This window comes from Xyrauchen texanus, chromosome 8 (genome assembly GCF_025860055.1).
Source record: "Xyrauchen texanus isolate HMW12.3.18 chromosome 8, RBS_HiC_50CHRs, whole genome shotgun sequence".
NCBI lineage: Eukaryota > Metazoa > Chordata > Actinopteri > Cypriniformes > Catostomidae > Xyrauchen > Xyrauchen texanus.
The window spans coordinates 22,188,689-22,210,598 of NC_068283.1; the positions used below are offsets into that span (position 1 = coordinate 22,188,689).

Genomic DNA, 21,910 nt, shown 5'->3' on the forward strand with positions numbered 1-21,910 from the left:
TGAAGAACATCAACAGGCTATTTCTAAAACAGACAACTTATATTTATCTGCACGTGTAGGTTGCCGTACATGCGCAGAAGAAAGCTGGCACAGACAAATGTCTAGACCCTGCCTATGGTTTGTGTCACAGACACTCTTAAATCCGGTTGTTAGATGAGAGACAGGTGATATGCCGATCGAACACTTTGAGAATCCGTATAACTGTAATACCGATGGACTTTTATTCTGTTACATGGCGGAAGAACTGATGACGGCGCGGGTTGATCAATCAGTGGAAAGGGGCGTTTCATCCCACCCACATGTGCAAATAAAATATTCAAGCTGATTATCCATTTTCTACCCACGAACCAAAAAAAAAAAAAAGGAAGATCAAGCGGAATGTCAAAATGACAATTACATTTTGAAAACTTGGACTTTCTCGGCTCTGTCACAGTGCCGCGACTACACTAAAACGAATTTCCCGCGAAAAATATATAGGCGAGCTCACTAGCAGTCTCTACCAAACTTGACTACTTCCAAATAGGGTTTTATCAGCTGTGTGTGGGATACGTTCAAGAAGGAGGGCGGTTAATATATTCCCAGCATTTTCGACTTTAGGCTGCTCCCAATGGGGCACAATAGGCTACATATTTGCATTCTTAACATCTAAACAGAGGTTCATGGAGATATTCGTACATGGACACGACACTGGACTGCTAGATTCTTATACGATAAAGATAGGTTTGTTAGGGGTTCAATATTATACCCAGGTAATACTACAATATCAGGGTTGCTATCAAGTCAGCAATACAAATTGCAAACTGATCCAATAAGCCGTATAATAATAGTTCGCCAGGCGTTCGAATGTAGAAGCTGATGTAGCACTGTTTTCTACGCGCACACATTCGCTCGTTTATGTCATGAATTCCATCCGGTCTGTAAAACGAACTGAACTGCCGGCTTGTTGATGTTAACTGCTACTTTGTTGAGGGGCAAACCGGTCTCGGCTGCTCTCCCTTTGTTTGGGGCCAGGACTCGTCTGAATCCACCGGAGTTCCGTTTCAAACATCTGACTCGACCACTAACACTATTTCAGGATGGCTCCACACAAGCACGGTTCGAGTGGAAATGGATTGTATGGCAGCAGCACGGGTAAAGCCGCTAATGGAGGAGCGCACGTATCGTCCGGTATTGTGATGACTTCAGTGAAGCGACCCAACATGGAACAGATCCAAGCCGACCACGAACTCTTCTTGCAGGCGTTCGAGAGTAAGTTGCAGCGGGTTTGTCGTGTTTATTGACGTTTAATAGCGTGTAATCCATATTTCGGCCATCTTTCATTGTTTGTTGTACGAACGTTTTTACGAGGGGGATTCGAACAGGCGGTGTAGCAGGTTGCTAACATTGTCGCACCAACTTGTGGTTACGTAGGCTACCTTTGTATTGAGTTAAACCACTGGCATGTGTGTTAGTAAGGAACAATATCCCCAAAGCCGCCTTGCTCTCCTGCTTTGTAAACACAATAAAACTTGTTGCTTTTCTTGTAGCCTACATTTAAAAGTATCCAATTGTCTGACCACCCATACTACTAGCTTGGTGGCTAAACATCAACACTGACCAGCAGAATGTGTCCAGTAGCTCACAAAATGCTGAAATATGTCTTCTAATATGTGATATCTGACCTATGTTTTTTTTGTTTTGGTCAAAATAACTAGGAATACTCTTTATTACTTGTCCAGGCCACATCCTACGTGAAAACTAGGCACGTGCATCAAAAGATGGCACGTGCTTTATGTCTCTTCTGATATTAACCTGCCAGTAGTGTTTGACTTATTGTCATAGATTTACAAGTGCTATTAAGAATCACGAACAACACAAAAGCCATTAAGTTTCTCTGCTGTAGCTATTGGCTGCAAGACAAGTTGTCTTACCAGCTACCACCTTGATTCCTGTAGAAGAGTGTGAATTTGTGAGACAATGGGATTAGATTTATTGAGACTGGATAGACTTGCTTGGAATGAAATAGACAGATATATTGGTTTTACAGATTATTCGGTGCAGATGGTTGTTTTTGGAGCTATCGGTTATCTGTAAAATCAATGCCGATAGTTGCAGATTGTTTTTTTATTTATTATTATTATTACTGGTCGACCTATATGTGTTTTTTTTTAATGGCCGATGCCGATATTCAGAGAGCATGTATATCCAAAATGTAATATAGTAAATAACATGAGCATAAAATTGCTCCAAAAAAATTACTCCTATTTAGCGTTATATTTACTAAATTTCACAATTTAGGAAGAAGGAAATAACAGTACACACACTAGTTCAGCAACCATGGATTGCATGTCCTTTGCATAGAAAGAAAAAAAAAAAAAAAGAGTAATATATCAAGCCAATTGTACATATAGTGCATAGTGAATAAGAAATGTCCTTAAAAAGCACACGTAAAGCGCTTTCACTTTGAAGTTGCCCTTGTGCGGATCCAGTGTGAGCAGCAATCTCCTGACAGTTTAAATGGCCTGGATCACCTGCTTGGATTGACCATCATGATTGCTGAATCAGAGGAACTTTTGATTCTGGCTGATAGAATACGTGCTTCAGAGGAAGATATTAGATGAGCGCTCGATGGGAAGAAAATTCGGGATTTTTGTGAGGTTCGTGAATTTCATCTGTTTAAACGAGATATTTGCAAAAGGTATATAATAGAAGCTTTATTGATATTTGTCTTTTATCATTAGAAAAGAAAGTTAAGTGACCGAGAACTGCTGAGGAGGGGCCGATCTAATACGTGCTTTAGAGGTAAATAAATGAGCGCTCCGTAGGATGCTGGATGTGCTGAAGTTTTGTGACGTTTGTTTATTACATCTGTATAAACGAGATATGCAAATATTTGCAGATGGGATATGATATTAGTTTTATTTATATTTGCCTTTTTGTCATTAGACAAGACAGTTAAAGGTTGCAGGGATCTTGAAGAGAGAGAGGGAGTATAAAACTTCAAATTAATGAGCTCAAACTCGTGTGCAGTGAGACTGTGTTGCACTTCGGTCTATTATTATAGTAACACAAGATGCACATAACAAAACGAACTGTGATTGATCGTTTACAGGTCTCAGTTGCTTCACATGCAAGCAGGCGAATTCCAGCGCCGTTAAGAAACAAATCGGCCATATGGGAAGATATATCGGTCGATGCCAATAATTAGTCAGAATATCTACTGCTTTATCGGCCTCTGCGATATATCAGACAACCACTAATTATTGTTTCTGTCATAAACCTGAAGTGGTAAAATACAGTTAGGGGGAAAAAATATTTGATCCCCTGCTGATATTGTACGTTTGCCCACTGACAAATAAATGATAAGTCTATAATTTTAATGGTAGGTTAATTTGAACAGTGAGAGACAGAATAACAACAAAAAGAAAATCCAGAAAAACGCATGTCAAAAATTTAATAAATTGAATTGCATTTTAATGGGGGAAATAAGTATTCGACCCCTCTGCAAAACATGACTTAGTACTTTGTGGCAAAAGCCTGGTTGGCAATCACAGAGGTCAGACGTTTCTTGTAGTTGGCCACCAGGTTTGAATACATCTTAGGAGGGATTTTGTACCACTCCTCTTTACAGATCTTCTCCAAGTCATTAAGGTTTCGAGGCTGACGTTTGGCAACTCAAACCTTCAGCTCCCTCCACAGATTTTCTATGGGATTAAGGTCTAGAGACTGGCTAGGCCACTCCTGGTCCTTAATGTGCTTCTTATTGAGCCACTACTTTGTTGCCTTGGTCATATGTTTTGGGTCATTGTCATACTGGAGTACCCATCCATGACCCATTTTCAATGCCCTGGCTGAGGGAAGGAGGTTCTCACACAAGATTTGACGGTACATGGCCCCATCCATCGTCCCTTTGATGCGGTGAAGTTGTCCTGTTCCCTTAGCAGAAAAACACCCCCAAAGCATAATGTTTCCACCTCCATGTTTGACGGTGGGGATGGTGTTCTTTGGGTCATAGGCAGCATTCCTCCTCCTCCAAACACGGCGAGTTGGGTTGATGCCAAAGAGCTCGATTTTGGTCTCATCTAATCACAACACTTTCACCCAGTTCTCCTCTGAATCATTCAGATGTTCATTGGCAAACTTAAGACGGGCCTGTACATGTGCTTTCTTGAGCAAGGGGACCTTGCGGGCGCTGCAGGATTTCAGTCCTTCACGGCGTAGTGTGTTACCAATTGTTTTCTTTGTGATTATGGTCCCAGCTGCCTTGAGATCATTGACAAGATCCTCCCATGTAGTTCTGGGCTGATTCCTCACCGTTCTCATGATCATTGCAATTCAGATCTTGCATAGAGCCCCAGACCGTATTGAGATCGACAGTTCTTTTGTGTTTCTTCCATTTGCGAATAATAGCACCAACTGTTGCCAAGATGCTTGGCGATGGTCTTGTAGCCCGTTCCAGCCTTGTGTAGATCTACAATCTTGTCCCTGACATCCTTTGACAGCTATTTGGTTGGAATCTGATTGATTGATTGCTTCTGTGAACAGGTGTCTTTTATATATAGGTAACAAACTGAGATTAGGAGCACTCCTTTTAAGCTTGTGCTCCACATCTCAGCTCGTTACCTGTATAAAAGACACCTGGGAGCCAGAAATCTCTGATTGAGAGGGGTTCGAATACTTATGTCCTTCATTAAAATGCAATTCAATTCATAAAACTTTTGACATGCGTTTTTCTGGATTTATTTGTTGTTGTTCTGTGTCTCACTGTTCAAATTAACCTACCATTAAAATTATAAACTGAAAAAAAAAATTGTCAGTGGGAAAACATACAAAATCAGCAGGGGATCAAATACTTTTTTCCCTCACTATATATACAAAACTCTTCATGTGGTGAAATTCAATCAATCAACATTATTTTTGACAGCAAAAACTAGGCAACAAGTATGGTATTACTGACAGGGAAATTCAGTTAACAGTGACATTGAGCAGAAAGCTTACATATAACCAGTTTTGACAGAGCTGTTTATAAAAAGTTAAATGATCAGCATCGAAAAGAAAATTGGAGATCGATATCGGATGTTAAAATCCTGATTGGAGCATCCCTAATATTCAAGTTGACTGTTTCAAAAACTAATGTTGATGATTAGAGGGCTGAGACCCTAGCACAAAATTGACAAAAACAGGTACACAGTGGATGGTAACATTTGGATATGAAGAAGACTTTTTGTCACAGTTTATATTTTTATTTGTTTGTGGTTGAGCTGAAAAAAGGTCTCAGTTTGGTTCTTTTTAAGAGGACTCAAATTTTGCAGTTGAACATGTGGAAAACATTACCATCATAATCGCAGCTCAAATGGCAATATTTTTCAAAATAATCGCAATATGACTTTTTGTCCAAATCGTGCAACCCTAATATATATATATATATATATATATATATATATATATATATATGTATTTATGTATATGGCTAAAAAAGCTTCATTAGTTTAATACTTACATATTCACCTTATTCAGCCTGCCCCTTTTCTGTGCTCTGCTCTTTTGAATTTTGTCATCTAACTTCCTGTTTGTATTAAAGCTACTGAGAAGAGTTGATCAAAATGGATTACATGTGAGAGCACAAAGTATTTTTTTCCCCAAGAGTTGATGGTGTGAGTCTACTCAACCACTTTACTACGTGAAAATGCTATTGAGGTGTTTTTTCTGTTACTGTCATTTTTGGGATTAATGCCCCCTGCTTCATTCCCTTACCCCAGCCCCCAACCCCCCTTTGGTACTTTGTTGTACGAAAAAACAAAACACAAAACTCAGTATTTGTGTTATTTGCATCATTTGCTCAATGCAACTTCGATGAATTGCACAATTTTAAAATTTTGTTAATAAATTGAGCAGGCTTAATCCCATGACCAAAGTGTCCACCGGTGGACTTGTCTTGTATACTTTCAATATTTGCAGAGGTGCCAGAGAGGGATGCCCACTTTCCCCTCTTATGTTTAATTTATCAGTAGAACCCCTGGAGCAGTTCATAAGACTCGCTTTAAATCTGTTTTGATTTCTCTCATTTCAGGTGGCTCCAATTTCTATTTCCCCAATAATATACAGATATCGACTCAAGTAAAAAACCTGGGGATTGAGCTGATACCCACTTTACCCCTCATTTCAAAATTTAATTATATGTAAAAAAAGTTAAAAAGCTGAGTCTGATATTCAGAGAATGATACTTTTACCTTCATCACAACTTGCCCGAATGTCAACAATAAAAATGTATATCTTGCCCCGAATTAACTTTATTAAACATCTAGATAAGGAGCTGATTTCACCAATTAGTTTACAAGAGTTTTTATTTTCTGGCCTTTCTTATAGGAAGTGCTCATTACATTATGGGACTATACTATCCTACACACTTTTTTTTTAATAAAAATTAAATGGTACATTTATATGGTACAACTCGAATTTACTTTCCTGGCTGACAACCCTTTGTGCAGCCCTCTTGAGCTGTAAAGATTATTATGACTTAGAATGCTGTAAAAGGAGAGGAAACAATTTTTGATTTCCAAGAATTACTTAAAAGATGTAATATTTCCCACAATACTTTTTCTTTATTTCAAACTATGTGCAGCTTTAATGACCCACAAGTTACTTTGGGGTACAATTCTTCAAAGACATCCGGTAGTGAAATTGATTCTTAATGCGCCAAGCAAGGGAACTGTTTCTTATCTCTACTGTTGTTTCACTGACCATAACTCGGATGGCTTCCCAAAGGCAAACATATGGTTATCTGATCTGACTTCTCCCAATAGAACTCCCAATAGAACTACTGACTGGTAAGCAGTGTGGGACAATACATTCTATGCATCTATGAATCCAAACCATCAGTTTATCCATTTTAAAATTATCCACAGAGCATATTTAACCCCAAACATTATGACATGTTATGGGCTTATCACCCCACCCTTACTGTAATTTGTTTGGGCCTGGGCAAATTGATGCACATGCATTGGGACTGTCCAGATGTACACCACAAATTGAAAATGACTATTTATTTAATAATTATTTATTTTGATTGTTTAACAGTGGTATTTGTTTTTTTGGTGGGGGGTTATATTGAATGCCCAATTCCCACTACTTAGTAGGTCCTCGTGGTGGCACAGTTACTCAGTTTAATCCGGGTGGCGGAGGACAACCGTCAAGCATGTGGAGGCTCATGCGACTCTCTGCAATCCACGCACAATTTACCACGCGCCCCATCGAGAGTGAGAACCAATAATCGTGACCACAAGGAGGTTAATCCATGTGACTATACCCTCCCTAGCAACTGGGCCAATTTGGTTGCTAAGGAGACATGGCTGGAGTCACTCGGTCACACCCTGGATTCGACCTCACGACTCCAGGGGTGAAAGTCGGCGTCAATACTCGCTGAGCTACCCAGGCCTTACAGTGGTATTTGTAACGAGACCATAGTAAACACATGGAAGCATGGATCTTCACTACTATAGTTAGATGTAACTTGATTTCTAAAGTGGAAAAAAACTATGGCATTTTTGTATTTATAAACAGTAGACCTATATAAATATTTATTAGTTGTAACAAAATTGTACTATATTTCCTCACTTCCCCAATGTAGTCTGTGAATAATTTAATAGAGCTGAAGTAGTGATATGATATTTATTATCAATCTATTTCTGCCTAAAGTACAGTTAATGTTACTATATAGTAAATTCAAGGGTGGTGATGTAGAATTCTGTGCCGAATTCAAATGGTTTCCGCTTCTAGTACCTTGCTTCTCACTGATTCTCCCAAAGCTGCAAGTTTAAGAGCTTTGTGCTCATGCTGCTCTGTCAATTCAGCTGTATCCATCTACAGAGCCAATCAGGTGCATTAGGTTGAGTATTTGACGCTGCTAAACCAGATATTTCAGATGCGTAGCTAAACTTCAAAATAGATGAACTGCGGTACAAATGTTTACCAGCCCGTATAAATGAGAACAAACTGATATACTCCAAGTCTAGATAAATGTTTTAATGGAAAGAGGAACTCTGCAATAGATTTGATTATTATGACTGATAAAAGCCCCCCATTTGTAACCTAATGCCCCCCTCTTTACTAATTTGCTCTCATGCCACCTGACATCCATTGAATGCCCCCTTGGGGATGGTACCAGCCCCTTGAGAACCCCTGGGTAAATGTTTTTTTTCTTCTGACACCCGCGGTGGTAAATTGGACCTGGCAGATCACATTCAGACAGCTATGTCACATTGCTCTTTTTCATGATGCAAGTGTTTAATTTTTATACATGTAATTCTGCTTAATTGGTAGGTTTCAATTTGTGAATAATTTGTGCTAAATTGTGTAGTTGACATGAAATTTCAAACAGGACAGTTCGTATTATTTTACATGTAAGTTCATGACATTAAAGGAATGTTTTGTACTTTTTTTTATTATTATTTATTATTATATAATAATTATTTATTATTTGTTCACCCCACATTGTTATAGGCTTAAATGTGATTGAAATAGTTGTAAATGCAATATAAAATAAAACATACTCTTTTATATATGTGTGTATAAAAATATTATATCGCCATTGTCCCCCATTAGCCCCCCCAAAAAAATCAGCTCGCCTGAACTATAATGTGATTGGTAAATTATATGAGAAGATGGTCAGAGGTGTCGTACAGAGATAGTTTTAATGAGTTTGTGCTGTCTCTTGGAGTTTCGTGAGCACAGGGGCATATCAGTACGTCCACAGCTTTAAGGTATGCTCTTGTGTATTTATGAATGAAGTACTCTTGTTTTAAAATCTTCCCACTCTGCTTCCAGTTCTTATGATATCCCCTAAAAACTTTAAAATTCTCATGATAACATTTGCCAGCTCTATAACCTTTAAATCCACTTTGCTAGCTATTTACACTTTGACATCAACACCATTGAAATCTGTATAGAAACTGCTAGAATGAAAGATCAGAGACAGAAATTTCAAGATGGCTGTTTGCTAGTTTCTCTGGTGCATAAAGTTATTATTTTGATTTTTGGTGCGTAATAAACTGCTTTGTGATTTTATTCAATTTGGACTCTTGTAGCCTCGGTTTCTCTGCCCGTCATGCTAAGGAAAGACAGAGTTTTTTTTTTAATCTCCTATAAATCGATATAAAAATAAAACAAACTTTCTGCCGATTCGTCTTTTATCTGCCTTTTCCACCACCATAATTATCTATATTGTCAAAATACACTTAGTCGACCTCTAGTATGATCAATATGGGGTTTTCTCTGTAATTTGTGTGAACCAAGTCTCATTCTGTTTTTTTTTAATGTCTCTGAACATTTCTTCACAGAACCAACTCAAATATACAGATTTCTTCGGACAAGGAATCTTATAGCAGTAAGTAATCCTAGATCAATAAGAAATTATGTGATATTCCTTTAGATTTGAACATTAAGTGGAAACTTGATTAAGACAAGCAAACTGTACACCGTTGCCATAATAAAAGACTAACAGTTTTTTATCATCCCTTTTCCTTCTATTAGCCAATCTTCCTGCACAGAAGTCTTACATACATGTCTCACAGAAACTCGAGAACAAGTACAAAAAGGTAAAACGATTTTTGCTCCTAAAATAGCTAAGTATCTTATTTTTTTAATCTCTGTCAAAAAGCCACACCTTTCATTTCCTTGTAAGGGCCTCACATGGAGTACAGATTGCATGATGACTTAAGCATTGCAACTGAAAGGAATGTTCTTCAGTTGTAGAATAAGGGTTTCATATCTTAATGTATGACAGAGTTGTGTATCTGAATGCAGTATGCAATGATTTAATGTTTGTTGGCATGTTATTTCAGAAATAACTTCAAATTGAATGATCTGCTGTTTAAAGTAGAGAAGTCAAAAGTGGATCAGGAATCCCACAAGTAAGATGTGCTTTTTTTTTTTTTTTTTGGCAAAGTATGAATGACTGAGTCAAATACATCTATGTATTACAGATGAGTAACTCAACAGTAATTTTTTCTCCAACCACAGTATGGCTTCAAACCTGCAGCTGACTTTCACTGGATTCTTCCATAAAACTGGTAGGCAAACAGTTAACATTTTCAAGCCTTTGGCTTTTACCTATTCTGAGTCATCACTAGTAATATCAGTTGATCAGTTAGTGATTTTGATTTTCTGTTTATTGCATCAGAGAAGCAATTGCAAAATTCAGAGAATGAAGAAAACTCAGTGTCTGTAGAAGTGCTACTTGTCAAAGTCTGCCACAAGAAGAGAAAGGTAAAACTTTGTCCTCATTGTGTAACATAAGTGTTTATTTAAATGAATTGCCCTCAAAGACAAACTACCAAAACATCACTTTTCCTTTTCTTTACTACCGTACAATACATATGAGCTATTAGCCATCTATTAACATTGAAGTCCAAAGTTTTGCAGTTTTCTCACAGATACGAGCTTCATTGCTTAGTTCATCTAAGCAATGAAGCTTGTGTCTGTGAGAAATGTATGTGCCCACTTGTCCTCATCAATTTTATGGTATAATTTGTTCTACTGAAAGTTCACCTGTTTTCATACTGACCAGTTACCACATAAAGTTCACCCAAAAATGAAAATTCTCATAAAGTTTTTTTTTTTTTTTGCTGAACACAAAAAAATATTTTTAGAAGAATGTCTCAACTGTGTTGGTCCATATAGTGCATGTGATTGGTGAACTAAACTTTGAAGCTCCAAAAACCACAATGGCAGCGCAAAAGTTATTATATGACTCCATTGGTTTAATCCATGTCCTCAGAAATGATATGATCAGTTTAAGGTGAGAACAGACCAAAATCTGACTTCTTTTCACTGCACATGTTGCTATTGCAGTCTCTAGATATGATCATGATTTCAAGATTGATTACGCTTCCTAGCGCTTGTCGCATGCAAAGAGCACCAGATGGTGCTAGGAAATGTAATCAAGCTTGAAATCATGATCGCCAAGCAGACTGCTGATGTTGAATTTTATAGTAAAAAAGGAGTTATATTTTAGTCTGATCATGTTTAATGATCATGGTTGCATTTCCGCTTTCGATGCTTTTGGGAAATGCGGCCTAAATGTCATTTCAAAATACGTTTAACGACTGGAGTCATATGGATTACTTTTGTAGTCCCTTTTTGTGCTTTTTAGAGCTTCAAAAATGTGGTCATTCACTTGCATTACATGTACCTACAGTGCTGCGATATTCTTCTAAAAATCTTTGTGTTCTGCAGATGATAGAAAGTCATACACATCTGAGATGGCATGAGGTAAATTATGATGTTTTTTTTTTTTTGAGTGAACTATCCCTTTAATGTTTTAAACTCTATATTTTATTTTTTTCTGATTGATTTAGGATGTGAGTTGCCCAGTGAAGCAAGTTCCTACAGGTAAAAAGCAGGTGCCTCTGAATCCAGACAGCAGTCAGACCAAGCTGGGAACTTTTCCCACACTGGTAGTGCCCAGCCATGAGTTTGAACCCAGTAACAGCCACATGGTGAAGTCCTACTCCCTTCTGTTCAGAGTGTCTCGTCCAGGGGGAGGAGAGCTCAATGGTGTGACCAACAAAGAAACCAGTAGGAGCTTCCGCTTTTAATTGGCTCTTTTTGAAGCTTCAAAATGGCATTTGATGATAGAATGTTATTAGTATTAAGAAGTTCAGATTTTATTGTGGCCTTTTCACAAGAAGGAATAGATAGATATCTCAGATAGATATTTTTTTTTTCTGTTTGTTTCTTCTCAGATGTTATTGAAGAGTTGTCCAGCAGAAAGAAGAGATATGCTTCTCATCCGGATGATGGAGAAACTACATTTGTGGCACAGATGACAGTTTTTGATAAAAACAGGTTAACTCTTAATGTTTGTGCCATCATATCTTTTTATGTTAATAATATTACTGACTAAGCGTTGAATTGCTTTCTGGTTTGTAAAGGATTTTGTGTTCTTTATCAGACGTCTTCAGCTTTTGGATGGTGAGTATGAAGTCTCTATGCAGGAGATGGAGGAGAGTCCTGTAGGCAAGAAAAGGGCAACATGGGAAACCATTCTAGATGGGAAGGTCAGTTGCAGGCAGAGTTCATAAAAAAATCTATGTATGTGGCTATATGAGACTGCTGTCGGTCATTAGAATTTTAAACATCAATTTTGGCCTTTCATATGGTATCTTTATCCTGTGTTTCAGTGGCTACCACCCTTCAAAACCTTTTCTCAGGGACCCACATTGCAGTTCACATTACGATGGACCAATGACACAGCAGACCTAGGAACGGCACCAGTAGCCAAACCACTTGCCACACGCAACTCTGAATCCAGCACAGTGGACAGCAGCAAGCCAAGCAATGTTAAGCCTCCACATGCAGTAGGTAAGAGCATGTAGCTTATGCTGACTGTTGTATCATGATATGAGGTTTGTAAACTAATATTTACATATTTAACTGAAGATACTGGTTAAGATGTTTGACTGGTTTCAGCTGTTAATGATTTAGTTGGCGCTGATCAGCCAGTAAGAAGAGAACACAGTCATGTTGAACCTCGTCAGAAACTATGTGTCTATTATCAGGTGAGTAACATGCAGTTTTAACATTACATGATGATACATCCAGAGCTTTTCCTGAAGAGCTTTTAGCTTTAAAACCAGTCAATATGTACAATACAGCACTTTCCAGTGATCCCAGAACTTGTTTTATATGGACTATCAAAAGGGCAGGAAGTTTCCTGTGATTGTCTGCCCCTGTCCACTGTAGATTTCTGTGCTTTCTTTTGGCCTTTGTGTGGCATGATATCACTATGAGAGCACCTCCTAAAGACATGCAGTGACATTACACTCTGACCTTTTCTTTGGCTGGCTGCTGTGTGGTCATCGTGTGTGGTGTTCATCCCCTTTTGTAGTTCCTGTACAACAAAAACACACGGCAACAGACAGAGGCCAGAGATGACCTGCACTGTCCCTGGTGCACGCTGAACTGCAGTAAGCTCTACAGCCTCCTCAAGCACCTCAAACTCTCGCACAGCCGCTTCATCTTCAACTACGTGGTGAGGAACATCATCTTAAGTTTCTTGAAACTGCTACTAAATGTCACAGTCACAGTGCCAATACATCATTACATAGTCATAGGCAAAATTAACAGATTTGTTGTGACCTGCCTAAAACCCACTTAACCATGGTAAAATCACTCTAATGGACTTGAATGGCTTATTGGTTTTATAAAATGGCAGCAACCGCTGTATCTGTTTTTATTAAAACTATATATATATATATGTATATATGTGTATATGTATATATGTATATATATGTTTCTTTAGTCAATATTTAATTTTATACTAGAGCTGCACCAATACAACTCTGTAGTACTCGTTTCGGACTGATACTAGGAGATAAATACTCATACTTTGTATCAGTGTCATCATTTCCTATGTCCAATTACGAGTACATTTAAAGGGACAGTTCACCCAAAAGTGAAAATGATGTCTCATCATTTACTCACCCTCATGCAATCCAAGATGTGTATGACTTTCTTCTGCTGAAAACAAATGAAGATTTTTAGAAGAATATTTCAGCTCTGTAGGTCCATACAATGCAAGTAAATTGTGGCCAGAACTTTGAAGCTCCAAAAAAGCACAAAGGCAGCATATAAGTAATCCACATGACTCCAGTGGTTAAATCCATATCTTATGAAGCGATATGATAGGTGTGAGTGAGAAACCGCTAAATATTTAAATCCTTTTTTACTATAAATGTCCACTTTCACTTCCACTTCTTTTTGTTTTTTTGCAATTTGCATTCTTCGTGCATATTGCCACTTACTAGTCGGGGCTGGTCAAAAGTGGAGATTACTAGTAAAAAATGACTTGAATACTGATCTGTTTCTCACCCACATTAAAGCCCAAAATATACTTCGATTTTGACATGAACACTCAGCGTCTAAATACATTCAAATATATATGTGTACAGCCTGTGAAATTATGCTCCATTTGCCGGTGCAGGCACACACCGGCAGTTGGCGCATGCATGTGAGACACCGGACAATTTCTCTTTATATGCCTTCAGACTCGAGTTATACAAATGCAGGCATCTACCGACCACCTAACACTCGCCTTGCATATCTACTGTTGTTGTTTTCATCTTAGTCTCCTGTTATTTACTGGCGATTAAATCTACCATTTCTTTGTGACAGCAACGGCTCAAATGTGAGCACTGCCACCTTGTGGATCCACTAATTCGTGCAAGTTATTCTGCACGTTCAAAGATGCGTCGTTAGAAAAACCAGGCTGCATTTAGCGTTTAGTGCTTGAGCACTCTGCTGATGACGAGATTTGCGTCATGCACCCTGGAGCGTTCAGGTCTGACCGAAGTATAATTAGGGCTTTATTATGTTGCTTCTGAAGACGTGGATTAAAAAACTGGAGTCTTGTGGATTACTTTTATGCTGCCTGTATATGCTTTTTGGGACTTCAAAGTTCTGGTCACCATTCACTTGCATTATGAGGACCTACAGAGCTGAAATATGTTTCTAAAAATCTTCATTTGTGTTCTGCAGAAGAAAGTCAAACACATTTGGGATGACACAAGGGTGAGTAAATGATGAGTATTTTCATATTTTTTGAACTATCCCTTTAACATAATGAGGTGGTTGCATACTGGATATGGTGCTTCTAAGACCAGTTTGAAAACATGATAAACATGTTTGACTTAAACTATTTAATTCTAAAATATTAGTTTTTATTATATCCATCTTTACCTGAAATAAATGCAGCTTCTCTCTCTCCACATGTGCGTGTGTACATGCGAGAGATCACTTTCCCAAGTGATTATCAGTCATCCGTAATTTAAAAAATAAAATAATTAACAAAACCATTTGAAACTAGCTCACGACTTTTCATTTAATTGTTCATGTGATATACTGTATGCTGTTCTCTCTCTGCACGCGTTTGTTTGAGGAAGAGCAAAAGAGCCATTTTGTTATCCTTAACACCACAACTCCAAGAATAATGTTTTGTGTTAAGAATGTGCTGGAAAAAGGGATAGGAGTGATCTTCTGTCAATTTTACTACACCGGACAAAGCAATTAAAAGAATGTCAGGCCCAGTGCAACAAACCTAGAACAATTAATCAATTTGAAGGCTGCGTTGCCCACTACTTAAATGCCCAGAATAGTATGCATTAACACTGTTAAAGCATAAATAATGTATCATACGTGCTAGCAGAGTTACTTTTTAAAGATAAGCAACAACCTGGTAAAACGGATCCGAATAGTCATTTTTAAATACTGAAAGTGCTAATATTGGCTATATCAATACAAATAGAATGGCAAATGTACAAACATAGAACTACACGTATAGTCCGATACCAAAACCTGGGTACTTGTATCTGCCTTCAAAAATTGGTATCAGTGCATCACTATTTTAGACTGTTGGAGTTATGTTTGTCTTGGCCAGCCACACCCTAAAGGAGCCAGGATAGATGTGTCGATTAATGAATGCTATGATGGCTCTTACGTGGGGAACCCTCAGGATATCCACTGCCAGCCTGGCTTTGCCTTCAGCCGTAACGGACCAGTGAAGAGGACTGCAGTCACACATTACCTTGTCTGCAGGTCTGTGCACTCTGGAATTGATATAAGATTATGATAGTATCTAGAGGTGTATTCAAATAAAAAAAATGATTCAAGGGATGTCGTTGCCTTGGCTGCATCTTACCAGAAATATCCCCACCCCACACACATTTATTTGTTTTTTAATGTTCTGTTTCTGCAGGCCCAAGCGCACAGAGCCCAACCTCTCTGAGTTCCTGGAGTCAGAGGATGGAGAACAGGAGCAGCAGCGGACTTACATCAGCGGCCACATCCGCCTTTACTTCCACAGTGACAGCTGTATGCCGCTCAGACCACAGGAAATGGAAGTGGACAGTGAGGACGAGAGGGACCCAGAGTGGCTCAAGGAGAAAACCGCTATGGTAAGGAACTTCACCATCATTGGGTCTTTAATGTTACTTTTGAATTATGTTATGAGTTGCATTGCCGTTCAGTCACAGTGATGGATCTTTAGCACCCCAAATTTAAAAAAACCCAAAAATGTTTTGTCAGTTTGTTGGCTAACCTGGAAAGTAATTAGCCATGTTTTCCCTCTGGAGTTTTTTAGTGTTTTATTTGCATATGCTTTTAAATTATGCGAAAGTCAAGGTCTATGGTTACACTTTCTCATGTTGTTCTACAACATGTATATTACACAGTCATACCTTGAACGAGAATTGAGAAACTGAAAGTGCTTTTAAAACTACTATTCTAGAAGATCTCAATTGAATCACAAACTGAACAATAATTGTGAATTTTTCTTTTTATCTTAAAAATCATTACTCTTTAGCAAATCGAGGAGTTCATGGATGTCAATGAGGGAGAGAAAGAGGTGATGAAACTGTGGAACCTGCATGTAATGAAACATGGGTATGGATCCTCACTTCTCACTCACCGTTTTCCTTGTAGTTTTCAGTTCTTCGTATTATTGAGTCTACAATTTAAGGTGCACTCTGTACCTTTTTGTTTGTGTCCTCTTGGACAGTGACACCTAGTGGTGTGGATGCAGCATCATTCAAAATCAATAGTTTTCAGTTACATCTGTTATTGTAGAAATTCACTATCAGCCATGATTAATTTAATCCAAGAATGAAAGTGTTCAATAACAAGCCGGATTCTGAGATTAAGCGAGTAGGATTCAGCTGGTCATGTGATTTTAAAATGAGGGCACCCCTGCCCCATGTAGAATAAAACAGCTTTTATAAGGTTACTGATATGACTAAGGTGATATGACTCATCTCGTGAGTGGTCATGATTTTATACATGCGTTTCAAAATTTCAATACATTTTTTAGGAGTAAAAATTTTTTAATGGGGAAAAAATTACTGAGAGCACCTTTTAAGGCTATCAAAACAACCTCCTCCATAAAATGTTGTCATTGTTTGTTTTACATTACAGGAGCCTGTATATATTCTCTGTGTTATCTTGCATGTAAATTTGTTATTATGAGCTCTCATCCCTCAAAGAGTTTGATCACATTTCTGGCAGTAATTAGCTTATTACTTTTTGCTTGCAGATTCATAGCTGACAACCAAATGAATCACGCTTGCATGTTGTTTGTGGAGCAGCACGGTCCCTCCATCATCGACAAGAATCTGTGCCGAAATGTTCTGCTCCATCTGGTTAGCATGCACGATTTTGGCTTAGTGACTACTGTGACCATAGATAAGGCCATGGTTTACCTGAGAGATTTGAAACTGCAAAATGATGGCCTGGAGCAACCCAAACTTCAAGATGGTGCCTGCAGTGATCCTGCCACTGATAGTGGTTCCAACGGGGATGGGGAAGTCAGTGTATCGATCACTGAAACATCCCACCTGTGATTGATCCATCTCAGACTCTGCATTGATTCTGATGTTGGTGGGCATCAGACGCAATCACATTCTGCACAGGCACTGAGTTAAAAGTGAAAAGAGTTAGGAAAGGGTTGTGTGGTTTAATGAGAACCATGATCATAATCAGCAGATTGTGATTTTGGCCTGATGTCATCAGAGTTGCAAAAAGCAATTACTTGAATATGCCATTAGTCTGCATTAGCTGGTAATTTCTAAAATCCTCCTTTTGTTTTTGTTTCTGTACCCACACAACCTTGTAACTCTAGCAATTTTTTAGCACTTGCTTTAGGTGCTTGATTTTAAGAGAACTATGAAAAGATTTTTTTAATATATTTTGAATATATTGAGGATTGAAATGGCTCCCACAAGCTTGCTTTTATTGTATTTTTCTGAAAACTTGAACCTTTTAGTTTTGCCTGTGTAATTTTTATTTTTTGTTTTTTTTTGTGGGTAGTTTTTCAGAATTAATTTGACACTGTGGCTTGTGCCACCCCTAGATATTGTTTTTTTTTCCTCTGCAATTCTTATGGACCAAAGTTTTGTTGGTCTGCACTTGGTGGCTAAAGTGAAATTAACCACATCAATTTAGCACCACACTAGAATGCTTCACATGACTGTATCTTCGGAAACTCGGATCGAGGAATGACTTGTCAGGATCATGGGTGCTGCAATCTACATTGACACTGCATTTTTTATCAAGTTTGTCAGAGCCTTAGCAATTCCACTGACCTTGCACCACATATACATACAGGTACAGGGTACTAAAAACAAAGCAGGGTGCGATGCCTTGTATAAATGTTTACACTTGCCTTACTCATGGAAACATGGACTTAAAAAAGCAGGGTTTGAACTTCTGTGTACTAGGATTCATAGCTTGTGCAGATTTAGACGAGTTAAGCACAGGTTTCAATTTCATTCATGTATGTGTAAATTCAGTGACACTGTACTGCTCCCCACACTGTATCTATCTACACCCAGATGCATTTAGTTTATCACCATGCATCTACTCTGCATAGTTGTTTTCTTTAAATGTATCTTTGTTCCAGTTTTCCTTCATGGTGCCCATGTTTAAAAAAAAAAAATAATGCTTTCAGGCATTTATGAGCAAACCTCTTGTAACATGTACATAAGTTTAGTAATATGATGTTGATGTCTGAAAGAAAATAATTTTAGACCAAAGTGAAATCGCTACAATGTTTCTAGTTTCTTTTGAAGATTTCAACTCTGTGTATGTCCTTATAGTTTTTTTTGTTGTGTTGCTGTATGCATATGTTTTAAAAGGGAGTCTGTTTATACATCTTTTATGGCTTTACTTTGCTATAACTGTGCACTGGTTAAAGAATGGAGATCATTTTTGGTATACTGGAGGTCAATTACTTTATTTGAAACGGTTGTATAACTGCAGTTGTATAACGCTTGTAATACTTACATACAATGTGAAACCAGCATCCTTTACACAAGATGTGGTTTACTTATATTAATTGATGTAAAAAAAAAAAATCTATATCATGAATATGATCTGAACATTATGAAACAAGCTTGAGTGTGAATAATGCTTAAGCGATTGAGGTTGTTCTCTATTTAAAATAAAGATTTTTTTGTTTTTGTTTTTTTACAATTGGAACCTCCCATGTGGTATTGATCTCTTTTTGGTTTTCTAGCTGTTTCTTAAATGCATTAGGGGAAAAAAAAAAATAATTAACATCTACAGTAAATGTTTTAAAATCATTTATTAAATTGCTGTTAAGTTGTATTCTTACAGCTGTATTGCGAAGGCACAGGCAAAATTAGGTAAATATACAGTACATTAAGCTCAGTTTTTTTTAAATAATATAGTTAAATAATCCAAACTGTGGGTGTATCCTTGTGTGTGTGGCTGCACAAATGTAGCAGTGAGGAATAATATAGTACCGTTTGTCCATCTCAGCAACATTGAAGTACTGGGTGCATGGCCTCTAGTCTTTGTGTGGGTCAAATAATGTTTTTCACCCTTCAAACATGACGTTGCTTCAACATTATGCAAATTTCATTACTGTATTTGAAGATGTGAGGGATAGTTAATGCAAAAATGAACATTCTGTCATGACACCCTCATGTTGTCCCAAACTCATATGACCTTTATATTTTGTGAAATACAAAATATGTTTGTATGTTAGTCTCCGTCACCAATCACTTATACAATGGAAGTGAATGGTGACTGAAAGTAACATGTTGTCTAACGTCTCCTTTTGTGTTTCAGAGAAGAAAAAAAGTCATACGTACCTGGAACAACATAAGGGTGAGTAAATTATGACAGAATTAAAATTTGTGGGTCACCTATTCATTAAATAAATTTGGGCCACCTTATGAAAGCATGAAATGGTACAGTAAGAGCCAAGAGGACAAAAAATATTTTGTTGTAGAAATGGCACAACATTTAGGCTTAGTGCGAATTGCCTTCGTATCTACTGATCAGTGTTCTCACCAGGAAGCTGTGAAAAGACTAAATCATTCACACCTTCCTTTAATGATGGAAAAATGAAATTCAGTACTGTTTAGGACACTTAAGCAAGTACTATATAATGAGTCCAATTGTCCTTTTAAATCATACAGGTACTCTGCGCATCTGACTTAATGGAAGAAAAGATGGTCTGAGCACAATAGCTGCCATTTGTTGTGAAGCACAAAGTTTTACACTTTGATCTCAGAGCTCTTCACAGTAGAATCATTTTTCAGTGGTGAACCAAGCATGCTTTGCAGCTCAACACCTGCAAGCAAAGGACTTTATAAGACTGTTTTAACATGTAACAAATACATCTTGTGTTCAATTGTGCTCTGCTACACAAAGATCACAACACCTGTGAAAGGCAGGTATATATGTAATGAGGCTAGAGAGAGTAGTGGTTGGCATCATACCACAGGACAAAGAAAGTTACATATTATTATGCAGTGATCTGTGGTACTCATAATTAAAACTAGAAACAATAACAGTTTAGAAGGGCAAAATGACTGAAAATGTTGAAAAACTGCAAGCTCTGTTGGAACTTGAAGCAAGTTTGACAGGATTAAAAAGAACTTGAGGTCTTGAAATCAGAACGGAGTACATCGATGCAGTACATTCCAGCAGACTGGATATTTCATCATGCTTTTTAATTTAAACAGAATCAAAACACCAGCACTTTCCATCCAGGGTGCGTGAAGGAGCAGCCAAAGAACAGGCTGTCCACAACCTGATCGAGCAGCCAATCAAACACCACTTCTCTATTCCCAGAGCCAATCGTCACCCTCAGTTTGAAGTTTCCTCCATCACTAGGGTTATTGTTGATGCTCACAGGAAAAACGTTGACCACTTCCATGTCAAAGGTCACAGATGAGCCAACAGTGATGGCTGGCAACTGGTTGGTCATCTCCTTTCCATTCACAAACACAGCACCTGGAAAGTAGAACATAGCACTTTAAATAAAGAACATGTGTAGACAGACTTTTGACTATCAGCATCAAGTCTGGTATACTTTGCAGCTTATTCTGGCCAAGAGCTGGTTACATAGACATGAAGAGCCCATCTGATCGACCAACCACCGTTTGCTTGGTTTTTATGTGTATTATAGTGGTGGGCTTATCTGAAAGAATTGATACCACAATAATAGACTCTTGTAGAAATAATAGTACACAGGGCCGGCTCTGACCAAATTGATGCCCTACGCAGAGTTCCACAATCGTCCCCCCCTAGGGAGTTGGTGCCCTATGCAGACTGCATAATATGCATATAGGCAGCTGCAGTATTGATTATACAGTGGAACGCAGACAACATTGGCAGAAATGTGTGTGGACTTTAATAAGAATGTCTGTCTGTACAAAAGTAACAAGTATTTACAATTCTGCTTGTGGATTTCCAGTTAAAATGGTACATGAGTCTGTTTAGCCTGAGACTGACCACTTATATTAAAATGAAAAAGAGAAATTGAGAATATGGTGGGTGTAAAAAAGAAAGTTCTGCCTTCCAGGTAAAAGAGACAATCACCTTTTAGATACAGACATGATCTGTCAGTTAAAGGGACAGTTCACCTCTCTCATTATATATGACTTTCTTTCTTCACCAGAACACATTTGAAGAAAATTAGAAAAATATCTTAGCTCAGTAGGTCCTTAAAATCAAGTGAATGGAGATTTCTCTTTTGAAGCTTTAAAATGACAGACAATCAGGACAAACATCATCCGTACGACTCCAGAGGTTAAACTAAATGTCTTCTAAAGCACCTCGATTGCTTTTAGTGCGAAAAATGATCAACATGTATGTACTTTTTAACTATAATCAAATGTTGATATGTTCTGGTGAAGAAAGAAAGTCATATACACCTGGGATATAATGAGGGCGAGTAAATAATGAGAGAATTTTCATTTTTGGGTGAACTATCCCTTTAAATCGGGAATGCGCATGCATATTACCTGGACAAGCTGGCTTTTATAGCATTTTTTTTCTTGATCTGAACTGAAGAAGCACAATTTATGATACCATTGCTGTCACATTTCACTGCTAATTTGAAATATGT

The 21,910-nt window shown here is 37.9% G+C and overlaps 2 protein-coding genes across 3 annotated transcripts in view; one reads left to right on the top strand and one right to left on the bottom strand.

Annotated features, from left to right (window-relative positions):
* The first annotated feature begins 558 nt into the window (after positions 1-558).
* Positions 559-18,924, top strand: LOC127647756 (polycomb protein suz12-A-like). 2 transcript variants are annotated; one of them, XM_052132203.1, is made up of 16 exons: positions 559-1,248; positions 9,315-9,361; positions 9,508-9,572; positions 9,819-9,887; positions 9,997-10,046; positions 10,157-10,242; positions 11,334-11,553; positions 11,721-11,823; positions 11,930-12,035; positions 12,159-12,339; positions 12,448-12,536; positions 12,866-13,009; positions 15,413-15,570; positions 15,731-15,929; positions 16,337-16,416; positions 17,063-18,924. In XM_052132203.1, the coding sequence occupies exons 1-16, from the start codon at positions 1,077-1,079 to the stop codon at positions 17,367-17,369; spliced, it is 2,076 nt and encodes a 691-aa protein (XP_051988163.1). In that variant the 5' UTR covers positions 559-1,076; the 3' UTR covers positions 17,370-18,924. The 2 variants fall into 2 exon arrangements, with proteins under 2 accessions (XP_051988163.1, XP_051988164.1); XM_052132204.1 differs by having other exon boundaries at positions 12,463-12,536.
* A 190-nt stretch (positions 18,925-19,114) lies between these two features.
* Positions 19,115-21,910, bottom strand: part of LOC127647757 (cytokine receptor-like factor 3) — a 28,831-nt gene continuing 26,035 nt past the window's right edge. The window contains exon 9 of the mRNA XM_052132205.1: positions 19,115-20,793. Coding sequence (XP_051988165.1) covers positions 20,525-20,793 — 269 coding nt within the window. The 3' untranslated portion in view covers positions 19,115-20,524. The remainder of the gene's footprint in view (positions 20,794-21,910) is intronic.